At 39.4% G+C, this 21,142-nt stretch overlaps 2 protein-coding genes across 3 annotated transcripts; one reads left to right on the top strand and one right to left on the bottom strand.

The window, feature by feature from the left end:
• Nucleotides 1–7,833: 7,833 nt before the first annotated feature.
• Nucleotides 7,834–8,671, top strand: LOC136238605 (uncharacterized). Of its 2 annotated transcripts, none has more exons than XM_066029166.1 (3): nucleotides 7,834–8,109; nucleotides 8,176–8,258; nucleotides 8,433–8,671. In XM_066029166.1, exons 1-3 carry the CDS (start codon nucleotides 7,956–7,958, stop codon nucleotides 8,523–8,525), a joined length of 330 nt encoding a protein of 109 aa, XP_065885238.1. In that variant the 5' UTR covers nucleotides 7,834–7,955; the 3' UTR covers nucleotides 8,526–8,671. The 2 variants fall into 2 exon arrangements, with proteins under 2 accessions (XP_065885238.1, XP_065885239.1); XM_066029167.1 differs by having other exon boundaries at nucleotides 7,837–8,109; nucleotides 8,420–8,671.
• Nucleotides 8,672–13,060: 4,389 nt separating this feature from the next.
• LOC136239505 (uncharacterized) lies at nucleotides 13,061–19,202 on the bottom strand. Its single transcript, XM_066030250.1, has 2 exons — nucleotides 18,669–19,202; nucleotides 13,061–14,191 (listed from the first exon to the last, which is right to left on the bottom strand). The coding sequence occupies exons 1-2, from the start codon at nucleotides 19,113–19,115 to the stop codon at nucleotides 13,163–13,165; spliced, it is 1,476 nt and encodes a 491-aa protein (XP_065886322.1). The 5' UTR covers nucleotides 19,116–19,202; the 3' UTR covers nucleotides 13,061–13,162.
• Nucleotides 19,203–21,142: the final 1,940 nt, after the last annotated feature.

Raw genomic sequence — 21,142 nt, 5'->3', positions numbered from 1 at the left:
CTTTTTTGTGTGCTTGTTTAATAGTTGAAGACAAGAAAGAGAAAGGGTAAGTGTTAATCCTGGAATATGGTGTTCTAAAACGTTGAGAGTGATGCCTGGTGGATGTGGACATTGGAGTTAATGATATAGATGGGACAACAATGAGATCATTAATTATCTTGTAAAACATAATTAGCTTGAAGTAGGTACAATGTGAATCAAGAGAAGGCCAATTAAGTGAGTTAATCATAGCAGTAACACTGTTTCTCCAAGAGTACTCACTGGCATTCGTTGTGTAATGTGTTGCAGTATGTTGTACCTTTCTATTGCAGAGATATCTATTGTGAGTGAGGTGCCCATAATTACTGGAGATGTACATTCAAGGATAGGTCTGACATGGCTTTGTAACAGTTGGATTTAATATGCATGTCTTTGGCAGTGTAATGACATCAGAGTATAATTATAGTTTAGCAATTACGTAATTGATCTTTGTAACATGATTATAAGTTGTAAGTGTGATTGATTACTTTTCAATTATTATTCATTATCGAGCTAGTTGTCACTGCTTTACATTGGTGCCGAAACCCGGGACATGGCAACTGATGGACAAGGAATTGCTCTACCGGAACCCCTCCAAGATGCTGACGCTAAATCCTGGTTTGAAGTGTGTGGCGCAGCAAATGGTTGGGATTACGGAAAACGGCTGCTGCGCCTACCAACGCTGTTGAAGGGACGAGCATGGGCAGTATATGACGATGAAGCCCTAGGAGATGACCAGACGGACACTTATGCTCACTTAAAGGCTGCTCTCTTAGCCAAACTAAGCCCGACACGGACGAGCATCGCCTGAGTGCTAGAGAAAGGCTGGCAAGCAGACGACTACGTGAAGGGAGTGAAAGCGTAGATGAGCTAGCGCGAGATTTAGAAAGACTGCTGGACCAAGCTTCACCGGGACTCCAAGGTGACCTCAAAGCAGGGGCGGTGGAGGAGGCCAAAGAGTGAGGGGGCCAGGCCAGCCATAAGTTGAAGACCAAAAAAAGAAAAAAGGTCACAACTTGCTGACAATAGCTGCTCTCCACCAATTACATCTCCTTATTTATAACTACACATACGTAGCTAAGTAATTTGCTACACTGCTTCTCTGAATACTGGCACTGCTCTATTAGAGTATCCAGATCCTGACTGTTCTATTAGAGTATCTCGATCTTTCTTGCAAACAGTGTCCCAAAGAAGTGGGGGGGCCATGGCCCCCCTGGCCACCGGTCCCGTCTCCACCGCCTATGCCTCAAAGACAAGGAGCTAAAATATCACTTGATGAACGCGCTACCAGAGAAGGTATCGTTTCAACTGAAAGTTCTGTCAGCCGAGGGATACATTGAAACGATCGCCAAAGCCACTGAACTGCTGCTAATATACCAGCGCACAGAGTCCAGAGATTCACTTGCGCAGATCAGACAACCTACTACGACTCAAGATGATAGACTGAACAAGCTGGAAGAAGCAGTGCTACAGGTTTCTCAACAACTAACAGCATTGTCAATACCCAGCCGTCGACCTGAACCAGCTAGATGCTTCAAATGTGGACGTTCAGGACATATCTCCAGGAACTGCAGAACAAGGAATATGGAATGTTATAAATGTGGAGGCAGAGGACACATCGCCCGCCAATGCTGGAGTCAGGGAAACGGTAGAGGGGGTGCCCCAATACGCCGAGCTGGGGGCACTCCCGATCCTTAGTAAGTGCTCGCAATTTTGACTGTATACCTACTGTATCACAAAACACTAACATTTTTAAGATTGCATGTGTAATAGGTAAAATTTTTAATAACTCTGTACATGTATTGTTAGACTCTGGAGCTTCATACTCAGTCATTCATGCTTCCCACATCCCACACACTAATCTGCCTTTCACACATGCCACTCTCCTGAATGCAGATGGCAGACAATTGACTCCACTAGGTACACTCACAACCACAGTTGACTTGGGAATCCTCAAGGCTTCCCACTTCATTGTGGCAAAGGAGCTGTCAGTCCCAGCCATATTGGGTTGCGATTTTTTAACTAAGCATGGGGTCATTCTGAACTTTGAACAGGGAGTGTTTCATACCAAACATACACCACAGAATGGAGCAATATTGCTTCAGTGCCCACATTCATGCATGGTAGTCCTAGATGATGAGCACCCACAGGCTGTACCTGCCCCCTGCAGCACCAACAAGCCACCAGACATGCCCACAGATTACCATCCTGTTGTTGCCCAAGTGCTACAAGAACATGCTACACTCTTCAAACAGGACCAGGGGTGCACTACAATCACAGACCATGTCATAGATACAGGGGATTCCCACCCAATCAAAGTACCTCCAAGACCCATCCCTTTTCACTATGCAGAACGTGTCCACCAACAGTTACAGGACATGGCCAAAGAAGGCATCATCAGGCCTAGCAATAGCCCATGGTGTGCTCCGGCTGTGTATGTCCCCAAAAGTAATGGTGAAATCCACATATGTATTGATTTTGTGCAACTGAACAAGGTCACAAAAAAAGATGCTTACCCAGTACCCAGGACTGAGGGTCCTCAGCAAAAGCTTGGTAACAAACGCGTGTTCTCCAAGATAGACTTAAAAAGTGCCTACTGGCAGTTCCCAATGAATGAAGATTCAATTGAGAAAACAGCGTTCTGTCCTGGCCCAGGGTGTGGCTTATGGGAATTCACGGTAATGCCCTATGGTCTGACTGGTGCTACCCAGACCTGCCAACGAGGCTTAGACAAAGTACTCTCCGATTGTAAAGATTGCGTAGACAATTATGTTGATGATTGCATCGTCTTCTCCAACAATATGCAGTCTCACATCCAAGATCTTGGACGAGTTCTTGGTATACTTCAGGCTGCAGGCTTCACACTGCGTGGGTCTAAGTGTTCCTTTGGCCTTAGCTTGGTATCCCACCTTGGCTTCAACTACTCATCCAGTGGTATTACCCCAGCCACAGATAAGACTCAAGCAATCATCAACTGGCCAGTACCAACCTCAGCCAAAGAGGTGCGCTCATTCCTTGGGCTTGCAAATTTTTATCACCGTTTTATACCACAATTTGCAGACATTGCAGCCCCACTTACAGCACTCACAGGCTCCCGGACCCCCTTCAAGTGGGAACAAGCCCAGCAGTCAGCTTTTACTGCCCTCCAACAGACCCTTGTTTCACCCAGAGTACTGGACTATCCAAGACCAGATGATCGCTTTGTCTTGACCACTGATGCTTCCAATATTGGCCTGGGGGCTGTCCTTTCTATTGAACGGCATTCTGTTGTAGAGTTTGCCAGTCAGACTCTCACTGCTACTGAGCAGAAGCACACAACTACAGAAAAAGAGTGTCTAGGTATCTTGTGGGCCATTCGAAAGTTCCGCCATTACCTGATTGGAGCCCACTTCACCCTTGAGACCGATCATAAGCCTTTGGAATGGTTGGAATCTTCTCACAAGAGTCAAGCATGCTCACAGCGTTTAGAGCACTGGTCCCTAGAGCTAAGAGCCTATGACTTTACTGTTGTCCATCGTCCCGGTAGGTGCAATCAGACTGCTGATGCTCTATCACGCCACCCAATTACCTTGGTAGTTTCAAACCCACCGCTAGATCTGCACCAACTCGCAAATGCTCAGTGCAGTGACTCAATTCTACCATCAGTTATAGACCAGCTTAGGTCAAACATACCACCTCCGAATTCTGGTATTTGGACTCGATTTCCTTACAAACGTTATAAGCAACTCTGGTCCCAACTGATACTACAAGACTCTTTGCTATGCAGACGTGTTTACTCCCCCTCCATGGAAACCTCAAAAACTCTGATCATAGTTCCAAAATCACTCCAGAAACAATTCCTCCACATTGTGCATGACCAGTCTGGCCATCAGGGAGCTGAAAGAACTTTGTCTCGCTTAAGTGAATTCTCATACTGGGTAGGCATGGCTAAAGATGTGTTACAGTACTGTAGCCATTGTGTTCCCTGTCAGAAAGCAAAAGCACCATTGCCAAAACCAGTACCTATGCAACCAATAATCGCTACTAGACCCTGGGAAATGGTAGCTGTTGACATCTTGAAAGTCCCACCTTCTTCACGTGGCAACCAATACATTCTTGTTGTCCAAGATTACTTCTCTAAGTGGCCTTTTGCATATGCAATGCCTGACCAAAAGGCTGACAGGATAGTGCGAACATTACAGGACAATGTCTTTACCCTTGTAGGTCCTCCTAGCAAGCTCCACTCCGATCAAGGCAGGAACTTTGAGAGCCACATCCTACGTGACCTATGCCTTGCATTTGGTGTGAAGAAGTCACATACGACACCCTACCACCCTATGGGTGATGGCCTTGTGGAGAGGATGAATCGATCCCTACTTACTCTCTTAAGAACACTTGCAGATAAAGGAAATGACTGGGAGGATCACTTACAACTGTTGCTATTCTTCTACCGCACTGGCCGCCATGCTTCAACAGGAGTCTCTCCGTATGAGGTGCTCTTTGACACCAACCCTCCATCTCCTCACATTCCAATCTTGAGGGAGGTTACTTCTATTGACCCTGCCACTTATAGCTCATCACTCCAACACAAGTTGATAGAGTTGAGGGAGCTAGTGGAAGCAAACATTGTAAGATCAGCTAGTGATCAACAACATTCATACAATTGCAGCCCACGTGAACCGCTCACTATAGGACAACAAGTGCTGCTACAAGACCCCACAGCACAAAAGCTGGATCCTCGTTGGACAGGCCCTTGGACAGTAACCGAGATCAAGAGTTCTTTAACTGTTGCTATTAAGAGGGGAAACACCACAAGAGTGGTGCATGTCAATCGTGTTCGTCCCTTGCTTGAAATGAAAGACAGCAGTGGTGGTCAGATAACAACCTGGAGCCCTCCACTGTTTGAACAATTGGATGTTGAGGATTTTCACAGCAGACCCACATCTCCTGTTGTGTCACACAATGCTTCTCCTGTCGTGACCCACAGCGGACGTGTTGTGAAACCTGTAGTGCGCTATGGTCAAGTTGATGATTGAACTGTTTCTTATGTAATCTTGTTCTCTTCTATTATTCTGTTTCTAAGGGGGGAAGTGTGTAATGACGTCAGAGTATAATTATAGTCAGTAATTACGTAATTGATCTTTGTAACATGATTATAAGTTGTAAGTGTGATTGATTACTTTTCAATTATTATTCATTATCGAGCTAGTTGTCACTGCTTTACAGCAATAGTTGATATTTCTTCTAATAAAAGCTTGAGCAGCATTGGCCTTGGTGTAGATGTCATGAATGTGATTTTTCCAGGTGAGATGTTCATTGAAAATTACTCCTAAATACTTTGTATTAGAAACCTTCTGTATTAGGTGACTAGATATGTAATAACTACATTTGATGGTGTGGTGTTTGTTAGAAATTGTGAGATGTATACATTTGGATGGGTTCAATTCCATTTGCCAGGTTTGTAGAGAGATTAGGTCATGTTGAAGAAGGACACAGTCTTCAGGAGTGCAGATGGTAAAGTAGATTAGGATGTGCTCTGCATATAGTCTAATAGTGTAATGTAGATCTTGTATAATGTTGTTGATAAAGATAAGGAATAATAAGGGGGTTAGCACTGTCCCTTGGGGCACTCCTGAGAGTACAGGAGAGGTTTGCTGCTGCTGTAACTGTACTATCTGAGTTCATCCACATAAAAAGCTTTTAATCCAATCTAATTAACATCCATTAATTCCATAGTGTGATAGTTTAAGATAGTCTTTCATGGGGAACTGTGTCAAAGGCTTTAGAAAAGTCTAGAAACAATGCATCAAGTTGATCTCCAGAATTCAGTGCTTCAGCAAAATCGTTAACTACACCCAATAACTGAGTTTCACATGACTGTTTAGAATGAAAGCCGTGTTGGTTATCACATTGTATTCGTTAAAGGTAGGTCATTTCTGGGTCTTTTGATGGTGGTTGTTTGATGGGTCCTTTCTGGGTCCTTTTTGTGAATTGTAACAATATTGGCTTTCTTCCACCTGCTGAATAGAAGCTTGAAAAATAAAAGTAAGTAGAGGAGCCATAAGGCTGGCAGTGTCTTTTAGTAACAGGTGTCTATGTCTCTTGGTTATTTTCCAGTGCCCTGTGGTTTCCTAAGCATATCAGGTTCCAGTTCCAATGTTAAAAGAATTATTTGATATAGCTAAGTATAGAATACATCAATACGGGTGTTTGCCCATTTACGTATTTTATGGATGTTCTGCTTGATAGAACTCATGGTGCATGCCATGCTCTATTTGGTGGCTGTACCAGTTGAACCTGTTGTTGTAACGGTGTCAGCAGCTTACATGTTCATGTTGGTTGTTTTGGCAAACACCAGGAACAGCATTATGTAGAGTACAGATATCTGGAAACTTTTATAAGTGAGATGTGTTTAACTTTAATACACATCATTACTGATGCATAATTTCAGTGTTGCTGTTAACTAGGAGCACACTCAGAGCCGCCCAGAGAAATTAAGGGGCCCAGGGCAAAGAGTTAAAGTGGGGCCCTTCACCCAAGTTAAGGTGAAGACCAAAAAAAAAAAAAAAAGGTCACAACCTGCTGGCAATGACAATGACTACCCCCGGCATATCTCCTTATCTATAAGCTTGCTACACTGCTCCTCTGAAGAATACTGTGACTGCTCTACTAGAGTATTTAGATCTGACTGCTCTATTAGAGTATATCGATCTTTTAAGCAGGTATTCAGGGGGCCCCTTTCAGGCTGGGGCCCGGGACAAAATGCCCCAGTTGCCCCCCCCCCCCCCCCCCCCCCTCCTGTGGGCGGCCCTGAGCACACTTGATCTTACTGGAGTACTGGCAACCATGTAGGTTAGGGTACACAGTAAAAACAAACTAGTGAACGTCACTACTAAATGTAGTGAACATCACTACTAATGTCTGCCACAATACTCGCTATTTTTGTGTAGTGACGTTCACTACTAATTTTATAGTGAACGTCACTACATTGACCACCAAGTAGTGATGTTTACTGCAAAAAGTAGTGACGTTCACTACAAAAAGTAGTGAACGTCACTACTTAAAAGTAGTAAATTTTTACAGTGTAGGGGTAACCCTAACCCTATGGTATTTTCAATCAGAATTGCTTCCAAATTCAAACAAGCTATATAGATTTGATCATTTCCTCAGATGTCATGTACCATACTCTGTATACTGGAGTGTATTTCACACATTGTACAGTGATTCCTAGCCATGTGCCTGGTCCTTTCCTAGATCTCCACCACAGTCAGAACCAGACTTGCTTCTCATACTCACGATAAATAATGCAAACTTTAAAACTCACAGTGGTGAATGATGGGTAATGGAAAATCATGTAAAAAGATATAATTACTATTTTTGAAGACAATTAAATCAAAGGTAAAAGTGCTTTGATCTTTTTCTAAATAATTATATCTCTTGAGTAAGAATTTATTAAACAATTTAAAAAATCAAAAAGCAGAAGAAATAATTATTTATAAGCATTTTATAAGCTACATGAAATTGTTGATGGGAACTTTCGAGTGGTGGTCATAGCTAAAAAGGAGAAACAACAATTTAAAAGGGTCTGGATTATTTTGGTTAATTGACTTGCATAGTATGACCCATTATGCTCCCAATCTCCTCAGTCACTTCTGTGTAATAATAAGTAGTGAAAATAAGGGGCATAGGATCCTCTTCCCTACGTTTATTGGTCAATGATTTATTTCAAATCAAGATACTCTAATAGAGCAGTCAACTCCAATAGAACAGTCAACCACTCTAATAGAACAGTCACTAGCTGATCCATCCATCAACCAATTAACGATTAAATCTAACGCGAGTCACGTGCCGGAAACCACATCAAAGACCGCACATTAAGTAGTCTACAACGAAGCCTACAAGATTTGTTCGAGGGTTTGTTTGAGGTTAAAGCTTGAAGTACAACTGACTTGCACGAGATGGCTGCGGGAATGTCTCCAGTAGTCGTGCGTATCTCATATGGAGACGGCTCCAACTCCGAATCTGATGCAACGTATGCCAAACTCAGAGACGCCATCATTGAGGTAGTACCACATGCACAGGTTTCTTTGGATAAAAGCTCTATAGACTTAGGTAAGAGATAATCACTTGTATTGGGAATATAGCAGCTGCCCAGTAAATATATGTACCTTTTCCTAGGATCGAGGAATTACTTTGTGGTGCATGTGAATAATGAACAGATTGAAGGGGATCTTCCTGACATCCGAGCTAACATCAATAAAGTGAGTAGCTAAACATACATGCTGCTCAGTATATAACCTGCATACATGGCCATACAAGTGTGAATTGACATGCTGCTTGGGGACCATGCATGGACATAGTGGTGCTAACTAAAATATAGCTATACTATACTTATAACTTAAATTATTTATTATTATGGCAGATTGTGAATATAGCCAGACGAGCATCAGGTGGAGATACATTTAGGAGATCTCAAAGATCATCAATGTTTTGCTGTATTCTATAATAGGAAATACGGGGACCAATAATTGACTGATGTTATGAACATGCAGTTTTTTAGGCTAGCTATATACTGTATGTATTTTTGGTAATCTTGAACTGTAGGATGCACAGAATCTGTGTTTTAATGCAGTGCTATGCTTAGCCATGCATTGATGAAAATCACATGTTGAAACTTGTTATAAGGATATATGTATTCATTCCGCATGCCAGATATAATGGTACTTAAATAGTGAAGATGTAATGTAACTATTAATGTGCTAATTGTATGCAATTGCATATAGTATTGGTAGCAGTTATTGGTCTTGTAAAATAGTACAATTGTACAGGATAGATCATATGTGGCTGCATGGATTTGTGAAAGGAGGTCTTAGGTTTCAAATCACATACAAATCTGAATTTTCTCCCTATGAGTTTATGTGCATTATACTGTCCAAATTTTGAGGCAATGGTTTTTTTTCAATCTGAAGAGTTGAAGTCGGTAAATTGAATATGTGTGGTTAAGACCCCTTTTTGCAATCCAGTCACATATCTGCCACTATTGAGGTGACTATGTTTAAACTGTTCTAACACACGAGTTGGCAGCTTTAGAGACACTTTTATTTACATGGCTATGAATTCTGCTGAACTAATAATTATAGATGCTGTTACTGTATGGAGAAGCCTTTCCTAGCTTTGGGTTCAACTCAGAAGGTTACCCTTATGGCTATATAGTCATAGTGGCTGAGTCATGGTTGTCATTGCTGCCATGCACCAAGTGATCTCACATATATACAAGTGTTGTGCTACTGTCTCCTTGAAAAGGGTTGCTTGTTGTTATAAAGGTATAAATTTATCAGGTGGTGTTGTTGTAGCAGGTGAAAAATCAGCTGATGTTTGTTATTCAAAATACATGCATGACCTCTATAGTATGAGTCCAGCTGACAATGTTGAAGCCCTTGAAATAAATAAGTGAGAACATGAAATATCAAGCCTTTTCCTGAGAACCTTCTCTGGGTATATAGCTATCACTGCTTGTAGCATGGTAAACATGTTGTCATGCATATGCTTAATCAGATTTCCTACCTTACTAAGCTCAGCCTTCAGTTGAATTACTTTACTTCACCCCTCATTGATTTTAACTCTACATTTAGAGCCAATTTCATAAGCTTTGAAGTAAATTATACAAATGTAATTGTAAGCTCAGCTGCTAATCCATGCAACTATCCTTTCCTCACCCCAGTTTCCCTCACCAGGAGTATAGGTGACTTGCTTGCTGCATTTAACAACAGTGGAATGACCAAAATATTCCCTCAATGACTGCAATTTCTATCCCTGCTTAGTCACTAAAACAATTATGCAAACACACTTGGGATCGTAAAACATGTATGTTAGTTTCATAACTTGTCACTCTCAGAGATATCTCGAAGAAGTTCAGTACCAACAAGTGTCATGCAGTCTAGCCCACAGGTAACCAACAATATCTGATGTCCTTTCTGTTAGCAGACCAATACTGAAGCTCTACTTGAGTAGCTAGCAGTATAAGCCAACTACAGAAATCAGGCTTGTGCTCCTCATTGAAGAAAGGTGCCACACATAAATTCTGACGATGTAAAGATAACATTTAATGATTGGCCACTGATCTTAAAGAGAACACCAGATAATGAACACCTGAAGAATCAATGATGTACAGTAGCTGGATAGTTACTTGAGAGGAAGAGTACCGCAAGAATGGAACTGTTGTCAGGATAAGATATCCTACTACTAAGACACTGGGGAAAGACTAGGTTTAGATGGGCAAATGGATCAGTTCTTGAGGTAATTATTATACCTCTACGTTAAGGTATATGCTAGAAACCACCGGAAGCAACTGGGTGTGATATTGTATCAAAATCAGAAGCTTCATCCAGTTGTAGATCTATTTCTAATGCTGAAACCATACAACTATGCTATCACAGATTTGGAAACTCTGGCTGTGAGCAGAGTTACATACTTCTGTTATTGTGTTTATGGCCATGATACTACCATAATGATGGATTATGGTGCAGTTAAGAGTATTCTAGGAGCACCAAACCTCACTAAAAGGCACGCGAGATGGAGGAGTGATGCCTATGATAAACTCTTGACGTACTTAATCACTGCTGTTAGAAGAACTTACATGCTGACTGTCTCTCAACTTCCTGATGAAGTTATATATACCTTTGGAGTTCCCCAAAGCATTACTATCAGATGGGGGCTGATGAAAGGCATTAACCTCCGAGAATTATATAAACACTACTACAAACCAACTCCAATTAACAGAGCAGTTAAGAAGTTTAACAGAAGTCTTAAGATGATGCTCAGAGTCTTAAGATGATGTTCAGGAAAAGTGAACCTGGGCTTGCTGTGAGACCAATATCTCAGTGGTGTTTTATGATCACAGTTCAACAAGTGAAAATCATCAGTCAGATTTGATATTTGGCTTTGATAGTCATCCTCCAATAATGGCAGCCTTCTAACATCAGTGACTACAGAGAGTCCCTTTCATCAGCAAGACATTTAGTTGACAGCAAATTAGCAAGGAAGCTTGAAGGCAGTTCAAGTACCAACATGACAAGTTTAGTATCATTGGACTACTTTAGAATATCCTCACAGTTCATTCTTCCAATGCACTTTCATTTGAATTTCTATTTTCATAAATTATTCCTTTAAAGCAAAATTCTCTACATCCTAGTCTATAATATACCTTGACAGAGACTAGTACACACATTATCCACTGACAAAACTTTCTTATCAAATAACAGCTAAAACTTACAGAACTCAGACACGCATTTAGCCAAACAGTCAACATCTTAACGAAAGAAAACTACTTGGCACTAGCAATTCCTTTATCGCTTCCCCTTATGACACCATCATCTTCATTTTAGAGAAAATTATTAATCACCAAGCTACCTAATACATTGTGTATCTATCTGACTGCAAAATATGTCTGATCAAACTATAGTCTACAAATATATTCTGCACAATGAAAAGTCTACTATATGGATGCCCTATCAGAGTATAATATTATATTTGACTGCTCTATTAGAGTATTTTTATTTCAAGAGGGCTCTTGTGTTCCTTCTGTAAATTTTTTCCTTAGTTGAATGTAAACCTTATGCTTCTTGCTGTTACTTTTGTGATTCCAAACTTATTAGTGTGTTTAATAGTTTCCTGCTTATAACAAGTTAAATTTCAAATGGGGGGTTGCTGAAACCCCCTCCCTACACCACTGGCTACATCAGTAGCTTCATAGACATAGGTTGGATATACAGTGGAACCCCTCTATTATGGACATTTTGGCACCCAGAATTTTTAGCCATTTTTTGCTGTAATATGGTAAAAAATAAAGTATTAACCATACCTGTTGATATTATATTATACACAATTTCTATGCAATGTATTATGATCTATATATTCCATACATACACATGCATGTGCTCACACAGGTCAAAATATGAATACGCCCACAAAGATGATGTGACATTCTATGACTGCTAACAATAAGATTAGCATTTGTAAAGAATTTCTCAGCACCACTAAATCCTAACAACATAACTACCTTCTAAGGAAAACCTTTTCTTTAAACTTCATAGACAAATTAAAGTCACGTGCAATGATATGAAATGTTAAAAGCAGAGGAGTTTGCTATCTCCTATCAGAATAACTATTAATTCCTTCGTAGCTCACTGAGTCCATAAAAAAACACGCTCCAGTCTACTGTGAAGTGATATGGCATTCATGAAGGCATTAGTAACAACGAAAACAGCTGATTATATATATATATATAAAATGCAAATCATGAATACTTACAGGTTTATACCAGCTGAGAATGGTGCAATTAGAACTGGAGCAGTAAAACGCAAGCATTTGATTGATGAGCTCTTACAATTTCCTATATCACAGTTGATGCATGGGATGTTCAATACAATTTGTAGTAGACAAGTGATGGGAAATGAGATAACAGATAATCAAATCCATCGGGGTTTGGAAAAACCTGTACATGACTATTTACCATTCTCAAAATGTAATTCTTGCAAATGTAAAGCTTTCTGGTACAACTTCAAAAGATTTTGCTTGTAGCAAGATCATAAATTAATGATAAATCTGTTTGCAAAATGTGTCACTCAGCATTTCCCATAACTGCATGTGGTCTATTACTTACATTCTCACCCTTTGTAGATTCTGACAATAGCATGTATTAGACTTCTCAGGCAATTTTTGCTTCAAAATAAATCTTTTTTTTATAACAATTAAAAATTTATGTACTGTGTGGGAAGAATGTTATTATACAGTCCATGCTGATAACTTGACATCATGCATTAAGTTTCAGGAATACAAAACACCTTATATTCTTGTCACTGCCGGCTTTAATTTTTTGAGCTTGCAATAAGTGACAATAATAGTGCTAACAACAAACTCTAATATTGATAAAACAATAATAGTATGAAGGCTCTTCCCAAAATGGGGGATTCCATGAAACCAGTGATACCCTCTGGATCCACCACACTCTATAATAGGCAATTTCCTCATTGATGTGAACAATATCTGATTGACAAACACTTGGTTCAACATACACACAATCATTAATTTCTTCTAATAGTAATTCATGTTAGTGTAAAGAAATGTACACAACAACAAATTTATCTGTATAGATACAATTGTGCCTTTAACTGTCATTTATAGAAGAATAATCCTCTGATAAAGTGTTGTGATCGTCATCATATAAAAACTTGTGTCGACTCTCATCCTCAACTTCATCAAAAATCTGCCGGAATTTTTTCTTCCTGATGGCGACACTCAACACGAATAAAACAACAGCTTGCACAATCCCTACAATGGCTGCCGGTACCCCAGTAATATCAAATGTGCTTCCTAGTTTATCAGAGAACTCGTACGTAACAAGCAGAACAGCAACAATGAAAATTGGTAGCAGCAATGATGTTATAAAGTTGAACATATCTCGCTTATAAGAATTTCTAGACATCACTACTCTGTGAGGGCTAATTCTACGCAGTGATATGACTTCCAACATAACACTTGTTCCTGATATTGTCAAGGCCACAAAAGTGAGCATATAAGCCGCTGACACCATTACAACAACAGGTTTAGCCAGTACAGCCACCAAAAAGAACATGACGTGCACAGTCAATAGTTGTATCAAACAGAACATTAACCATATACAAAGTGTTTGAATGATAAATGTTAGCACAGCAAATACTCCAGTGTTTATCAGTTGTAGTATGTCAAATAACTCTGTTAACACTGGAACTGGAAACCTGATGTGCTTAGGAAACCACAGGGCAGCCAACAAACCAAACACCCAAGAGACGTAGACACCTGTTATCACTTCTTTGTAGTCATTTGATGATGATGAATCTAAATTTAGAAGATTTGAATCTATATCTTCTGCCAAGACTAGTACGAATATCAGCACACCAGTAAAGAACACAGCCCAGACATAACAGAAGGCCTCTTTTTGATGTTTATAGATTGTAGTATAAATTGGAACTAACAGTTTGAACTGTAGGAAGAACATGAAGATAAGGGACAGCCATAACACCGTCTTGATGGAGGTGATAACATCATCAACCTTCTTGTATAGGGGGTCATGAGGGTTGTATCGTTCAATAAAACTGGTAGTCTTGCAGTCATCATCTCTTTCTGGCTTAGTATGCAGTTTCGCATAGCACTGCAACTGTAACAAATAAAATTTTATGTATAACATGCTAAAAAATGTGCAGACACAACAAACACACACAAAGACACAGAAAAATTTTCTGCTGGTGTGGTCATGCCTACCCAGTGAACCAACACCGGGACACCTGCGTGCAGGTGCTGAGTCGGCTCAAGCAAATTCTCTTGGGCTAGCAACCCACAGGACAGGAGGCTGTTTCATGCCTCACAGGTGAAGGTGTGAGCACCCGAAGTCCTTTCACCTGCTATGCCAATTCCAACACATACACACGTTTTAAAGCTACATGTGTAGCCATCATCATTACACAATGTAAATGCTAACTGCTATTGTAAATACTAACTGCTATAACATATACTAAACTGATCACACACAAATACCCTTTAAAATTACAAATTTCGTCTTATTTTCTTCATATTTTTCTTCTTCTTTTTGCTTCACTTAGAAAAATCGCTATAACTCGTGCATGCTATAGTCTATTTTCTTCAAATTTGGAGGGCTGTAAGAACGTAATGTAGCACATTTACAGTCCAAATTTTGTACACTTTGGATAAAGAACAAGGGAGCTTTACGCAGTTTTCAAGAAATGTAATAGCAATTTTTTGTCACGGCCACAGGGTAAACCACTTGAAGGAATTACTTGAAAATCAGTCTGTAGCTACATGGAGTAACCATCGTAGTGCAAACCTTTTGTGGTTTGAAAGAAATTGCACCAACAGTCATGGAGTTATAACAAAAATGCCAACCATATGTAAAAAAAGCGCACAATCGAGTTTTGTTAATAAAAAAGTAAAACCTGCCAAAATCTTACTTCAAGACCGTAAATTGTGATAGACGTGTCTGAGAATTAGCATGTACAGTTAGTCAACCAGTATATTAATATCTAATCAAAAACAGCCAAGCTGTAAAAAAAGGTGCGGCCCCTAAAAGGCCATGGTGAAAAAAGATGTGAAATCCAAGGTGGCGGCCAAGAAATGGCTGTGATGGTAGGTTAATGGTAAAAATTTTAATAACGACAATTCATGTGAATTTGTGTTTCAGCACCAAATTCACCTGAATTGTTGTTATTAAAATTTTCTTGATATATGATAGATGACCAAGGAAAGCCAGTGGGATGGACAACATGTACTATAGTACAGCATGATTGAATTGATGAGATGTTTAAGGAAAAATATAAGGAAAATGTCAGAGGAAGCACCAATTTACCAAGCAGGGGCAGTCCAAATTAATGCAATTTACATGCTGTTGTAGCTTAGCCATTTCTTGACTGATGTTTGGAGTCAGTATTCCCTCATGGTAGAATTACGAGGACAGAAAAGATCATTGCAGTAATGGCAAAATCGTCCTGGCAAAATACGTGGAATAGACCTACAGTTATGGAGCAGAGACAAGAACATGTCATGGGTCCTCGTACAAAGTATTTTCTGGTCTAGGCACTGATAGGGGATAGTATGACAATTTGAAGGTTGCATAATGATTATAGGTGAACAAATTTCACACAATAGTTACTAGTATGTAATGATAAATCCATCATGGGACAAATCCCCCCTCCCTCCACTTTCAAGCTGCAACTCTTTAAAGGCTAGATAAATGGTACTATACAAAGAACAGAACTGAGAGAAGTATTTGCACTAGCTTTATTCAGGGAATAGAGTGAGAAACAGGAATCCTCTCCACAGTCCACTCTCCAGGTGATTACAAAATAATTTCTCGTGCTGTGATATGGAGCCATGAATGTTGTCTGGACTTTTGTAATAAAAGTTACACAGTAGAGCTGGAAGCATACCTGACTCAAAAAGACAACATAGTGTTACAATGACTATATTATCAGAGCTAGTTAATTCACTTTATTCTTGTGTAAAACAATGTGTGAAGTATTTTACACTGAACAACATGACTGTTCTATTAGAGTATCTGGATCCAAAGTGGACTGTGGAACTTGATTAATAGCTGATTATAGTTGTGTAAGTAAAATATTGTGTACATGAAATCGTTGCCTATGAGTAAAACAATCAGCAAATCAGGTTGGAGAAAATAAATACTAAAAGCCAAGATTGCAAAAAAAATCACCATGTGACCTTATAGTAACAATCAAGTGTTGCAGTCAAGAATCATTCCAACTGGTAATTGTGTTTTCTAGTAAGGAATTCAGTTCAGGTGTGGGTAGACAATTCAGCAACAAAGCAACAATAACTATTTGATTAGAGTTTTAACTATGGTCACTGACTGTTCTATTAGAGTATATCAACCTAAGTTCTTGTAGGTTTCCACAGATAAAAAGCTTCACTTTATAACAGGAGGCAAATTTACTATAGCCCAATATGTGTTTCTGAAATCTAGCTTCTTCACTAAGCCAATGTCCACATATTTCTGAAATTTCACATTCTCAGAAAAGGATGCAAGCAGTGGACCAGAAACATAACTACCAAATGGAGTAAAGTACTGATAGTTTTGCATAGAATGTGAAGGACTTTAAGTCGGACAACATACACAGTACCCACTCCTACATGTTACATACTTTTTAAATTTATTCCTTATCCTAGAGGCATGACATCAAAGATTATTTTACATAAATATCCACTAAACAACTCTATATAACTGTATATTGTGTTTTCACACAAACTTGCTATAATAGAATAACATATTCATGTTATGACACATGTGAAAAGGAAAAAACTAAAGAAAAAAGTTGAACTGTGAGGACTACAAATACTGAGTTGAGTTTGCTCAAGTTCACTATGCAGACTACTGAACATGAAGGGCATTTAAGTGCTGTAAATATACTGTCCTGTTCAGATAAGGTAGCATGGTATGGAAAACCAGCTTCTTTGAGCACCGATGTGTATCTCAATAAACAATAGACACTTACAGTACAATCAAGAGTTTGTATGGGATAAATATTTGTATTTGTATAGTATTTGTGTCATACAAATATTATGAACTATTGGTACCATAAACAGCTGCAATATACGAACACGGTAGTCTCACATAGATTTGGGATGGGGGTGGGGAAAAGTTCCCGCTCCCACACAAAAGAAAAAAAAGTTGGTCTGATCTATGCGAGACTATGAACACATTATAACCAGAGCACATATATGCTGCGCAAGCATATGTAACAAATATATACACAAAAAAGTTAGAAATTTTCATCTAGAGTAGGAACCATAGCACATCAATAAAAAGTACTGAAACAAGCTGGAGTAGTGCATGATATTAAATCACAGTAAAACAATAAGAAGTGTTATATTCCTACTGTACTCAAGATACCATAATGGAAATGCACAGTAGGGATTTAACAGTTCTTATTGTTTTGCTGTGATTTACTATCGCGCACTACTCCAGCTTGTTTCAGTATCGATGTGCTATGGTCCCTACTCCAGTTGAAAATTCTGTGTACTAGTTTGTTAACATTTTTTGTAAAGTAGACTGGTGAACCCATGCATACCGCATCAAAAGAAAGAAATGGCGCCACTCACCCCAGCTATCAATTATCGTCTGAAAAGTGGTGAAGTATCCATTACGCTTTGTTGCCAGCTATGTTCAACCTGTTACATAGCATTACAAATCAAGAACTGTATGAAAGCACCTTTGCAATCAAAGTTGCCACAATGAAAAATAGGGACAATTTCTGTTACGAAGGGAAGCCATCACATATATACTACCGCCAAATCGACACTTTTCGCTGCGAGCAAAGATGAATGGGACGCAAAGGAGGACACTGGTAAGTCCATGAAGAATGCATTGTACGTACTGCGGTATGCCAAAAGGCACCTCTCGGGCCGAAGTGACGTCAAACAGTGAAAAAATCAAGCCCGTAGACTTAGCCATTATCTAGTTACGCTTGTCTGAAGGCATCAGTGAGTCAGGCAGTAGAAAATTCTGTTTAATAATTAAAAAAAAAATTCTGTAGCAACTTGAAAGCACTTCAGGTCTTGTAGTTATACCTAACCAATACTGCTTCATCATCGTCAGGGAAAAATGAGGCTGGTTTTTGGGTGATGTTTTCCATTGGCCACACCCATACCGTTGTGGTCCCTACTATACAGTTGTATGATTCAAATCAGAACACTGTGTGCTTACACTGCCAAGCATTGGAATTTTGAAAGATCTTTGTAACTTCAGACAGCATGTGACAGACAAGCACTCGAGCAATCGAGTTGATTGATGGCATGTCGAGGGCAAAGGCCCAAAATACAGTATAAAAAATGTCATACAGCTGTCAAATACAAAAAAAAATAATAATAGAAAATTTAAGAACAGCTGGAACCATAGAACAAACAATAAACAACATTCATTTGGTGAGATTGCTGGACCACTCACAAAGGTCAATTCACACAAACTATACCACACATATGCACAACTTGCATGAACTTATAAGGCAACAAGTTTACAAAGCTTGATTGACCACACCAGGTGCAAATAGCAATATTACAAGCAGCTGAAACAACACACCCACTCAACAAAGGCTCTATCAACTTACATATGCTGTCAACCTGTTCAGAATTGCTTTAGCTGCGCCTAGTTCAGGAGGTGGACACAGACATTGCAGGTTTATGTACAGGCTGCCCTGGTAGACATCCACTATCCCAAGAGTAAAATGCTTTACTGAGTTAGGCTCCACAACCAGGTACACACTGGAGCTGGCCCAGATGTAGCTGAAGGTGGCGTTAGACAAATGGCTGAAGTTAGAACTACCACCATCGCTGCAGTTTAACGCATACTGGTAGCGTACAGTGACATAGTCTGTCCTGTGTTCTGATGTGGGGTAAAACGCGTCTGATATGTCAGGTAGTACCCTAAGAGATCCGTTCAAAATAGCTTCTTCTGCATCATAGAAATCACGAATACAAGTCAACTGACTTACAACAAGTGGTACCAGTGAAAACAACAAGACCAACAGTAAGGGCATCTCAATAATACACTCCATCTATTCAGCGTTGCATTTGGTAACATTTCCGCGCTTCATCGATGTACACTTCTGCACTTCTAACGCGCAGGTGCACAAGAAAAACGGTTAGGTGCATATTCGATTGTGGTATTCTATTTTTGAAAGTGAACCGCACTGAAACTATAGCCTGGGGTTAGTATATCTATGCTGAAACTGAAACTTAGATTTTGGAAGAGATCAGTAGAGGGGATCCAATGCTATGGGTTGTGGGAGCTACGACAACCCAATAGGGTTATGAAGCCCTGTGCATAAAACTGATTTTTCGATACGTCACACCAGTCAGGAAGTACGTGTTTTTTTTTGTAATATCACATGACAGGTCGTACTATGATGTTTGAACTGAACCCGTTCAGTACATAACACCAAGTTTCACATGTCACTGACATATGATTTAAATTGTTGAAATGTATGAACCATGAAGTACATTTCCACATCAAGTGCATGTCAGTCTCATCACCAGATGTATTTGGGTAGGGGGGGAGGCCTCATTTTGCCCCACCGAAGTACTTTTTCCCCACCTGAATACAAAAGAGAAAAAGTGGTCTGGGCATGAGACTTTCCAGTTGTACGAGTGTCTGTTTTATCCATACATATACTGATCGCTAGGCCAGCTGTTGAAATCATGTTACTTATTTTCTGATTTCCAGAACAATTCCTGGTTTGACTCTTCACTACATTTGTTTTGGTACTCCGTATTACTAACCACGGACTTGTGTGGCTGGAGTTTAATTTAGATCTCATGCACACGTTCAGTATGATTGCCATAGTATCTGAAGAACATATACCTAGTTCTCCCCCAAAGGGCCAGTTGTGTTGTTGCAAAAGGCTACTAGCTGATAAGTTCTCTGCACTATTTTGTAAATGGTAGTCGGGCTACAGAGGAACTTCTCTATTATGGACACTTCCGGACCCAGAATTTTTTGGTCTATTTTGTTTGTTTTTCTCAAACTTGTGTTCTATGAAATGGTAGTTGTTTTGCTGAAGTTATGCATGGCCAAATGTAATTTTTTGTTTGGTGACTAGCAAATTAGTTGGATACATTTATGCTGTGTAACTAGATCCTTATGCAGTACCATATTAATTGTGTGTACTTCATGTGAGCATCCTAGCATATCTTACTTCGCCTAAATATCATTTTACAACCGTACTTTTCAGCATCAGCTTTGCTGGTACTTGTACCACGGATCTCGTGTTTGGTCACATTTCTGATTCATGATCTTGCAAGCAACTTGAAAATAAGGTGATGCATGGTATATAGGGCACTTGCAAGCAACTTGAAAATAAGGTGATGCATGGTATATAGTGCACTTGCATCTAGCTTAGCATTTTGAAAAGAAACCCTCAGAGTGCTGAGGAAGACCACATGTGAAGTTGTATGAATACTATTAATGTTCATGTGTTAACCATGTTCAGTGATGACCTTTGGGCTTGATACCTCTACAAGGTTAACTCATAGTGTTTATAACTATAATTGTCACAGTTTAGTAGAGATGAAATAACTATTATGACTATAGTACTCACAAATACTAGACTGTGTGACATAAATCAATAACTATAATTTGTAATAAAAATGCATTCAGTTTTCTGTTTGGATGTATTGGCACTTGGAATACATATAAATGGATAAAACACAAACTTTGAATGTTTCATAGAAGATGCTCCCTTTTTAGCACAGGTCTCTTTTACACAGTGTTAGGGAAATGATGGTCAGATTGCAAAGTACTAACCTGCCTGTACTATTGGTCTGTGCAAAATGTAATTTACAAAATGTCAGGTAATTTGTAGCAATAAAAATGTTAAGTTGATAAGTCATTCAAGCAAACAGCTCATATAATTGCAACTGAGCTAATAAATATGTATGCAAACTTTTGTGTGTATGATTTGGATGTACAGGCTCATACCTCTACATGTCATGTACTTCACAAAGTATATATAGATACCATGTCTTGCTTAGCCAGACTGATTTGTTTGATTATACCCACAAATCTGGGAGGGAAAAACCCAAT

The sequence above is a fragment of the Dysidea avara genome, chromosome 11 (genome assembly GCF_963678975.1).
Source record: "Dysidea avara chromosome 11, odDysAvar1.4, whole genome shotgun sequence".
In the NCBI taxonomy this organism is placed as follows: domain Eukaryota; kingdom Metazoa; phylum Porifera; class Demospongiae; order Dictyoceratida; family Dysideidae; genus Dysidea; species Dysidea avara.
The sequence above is the reverse complement of the archived record's forward strand: the minus strand, read 5'-3'. Positions and strand labels throughout refer to the sequence as shown.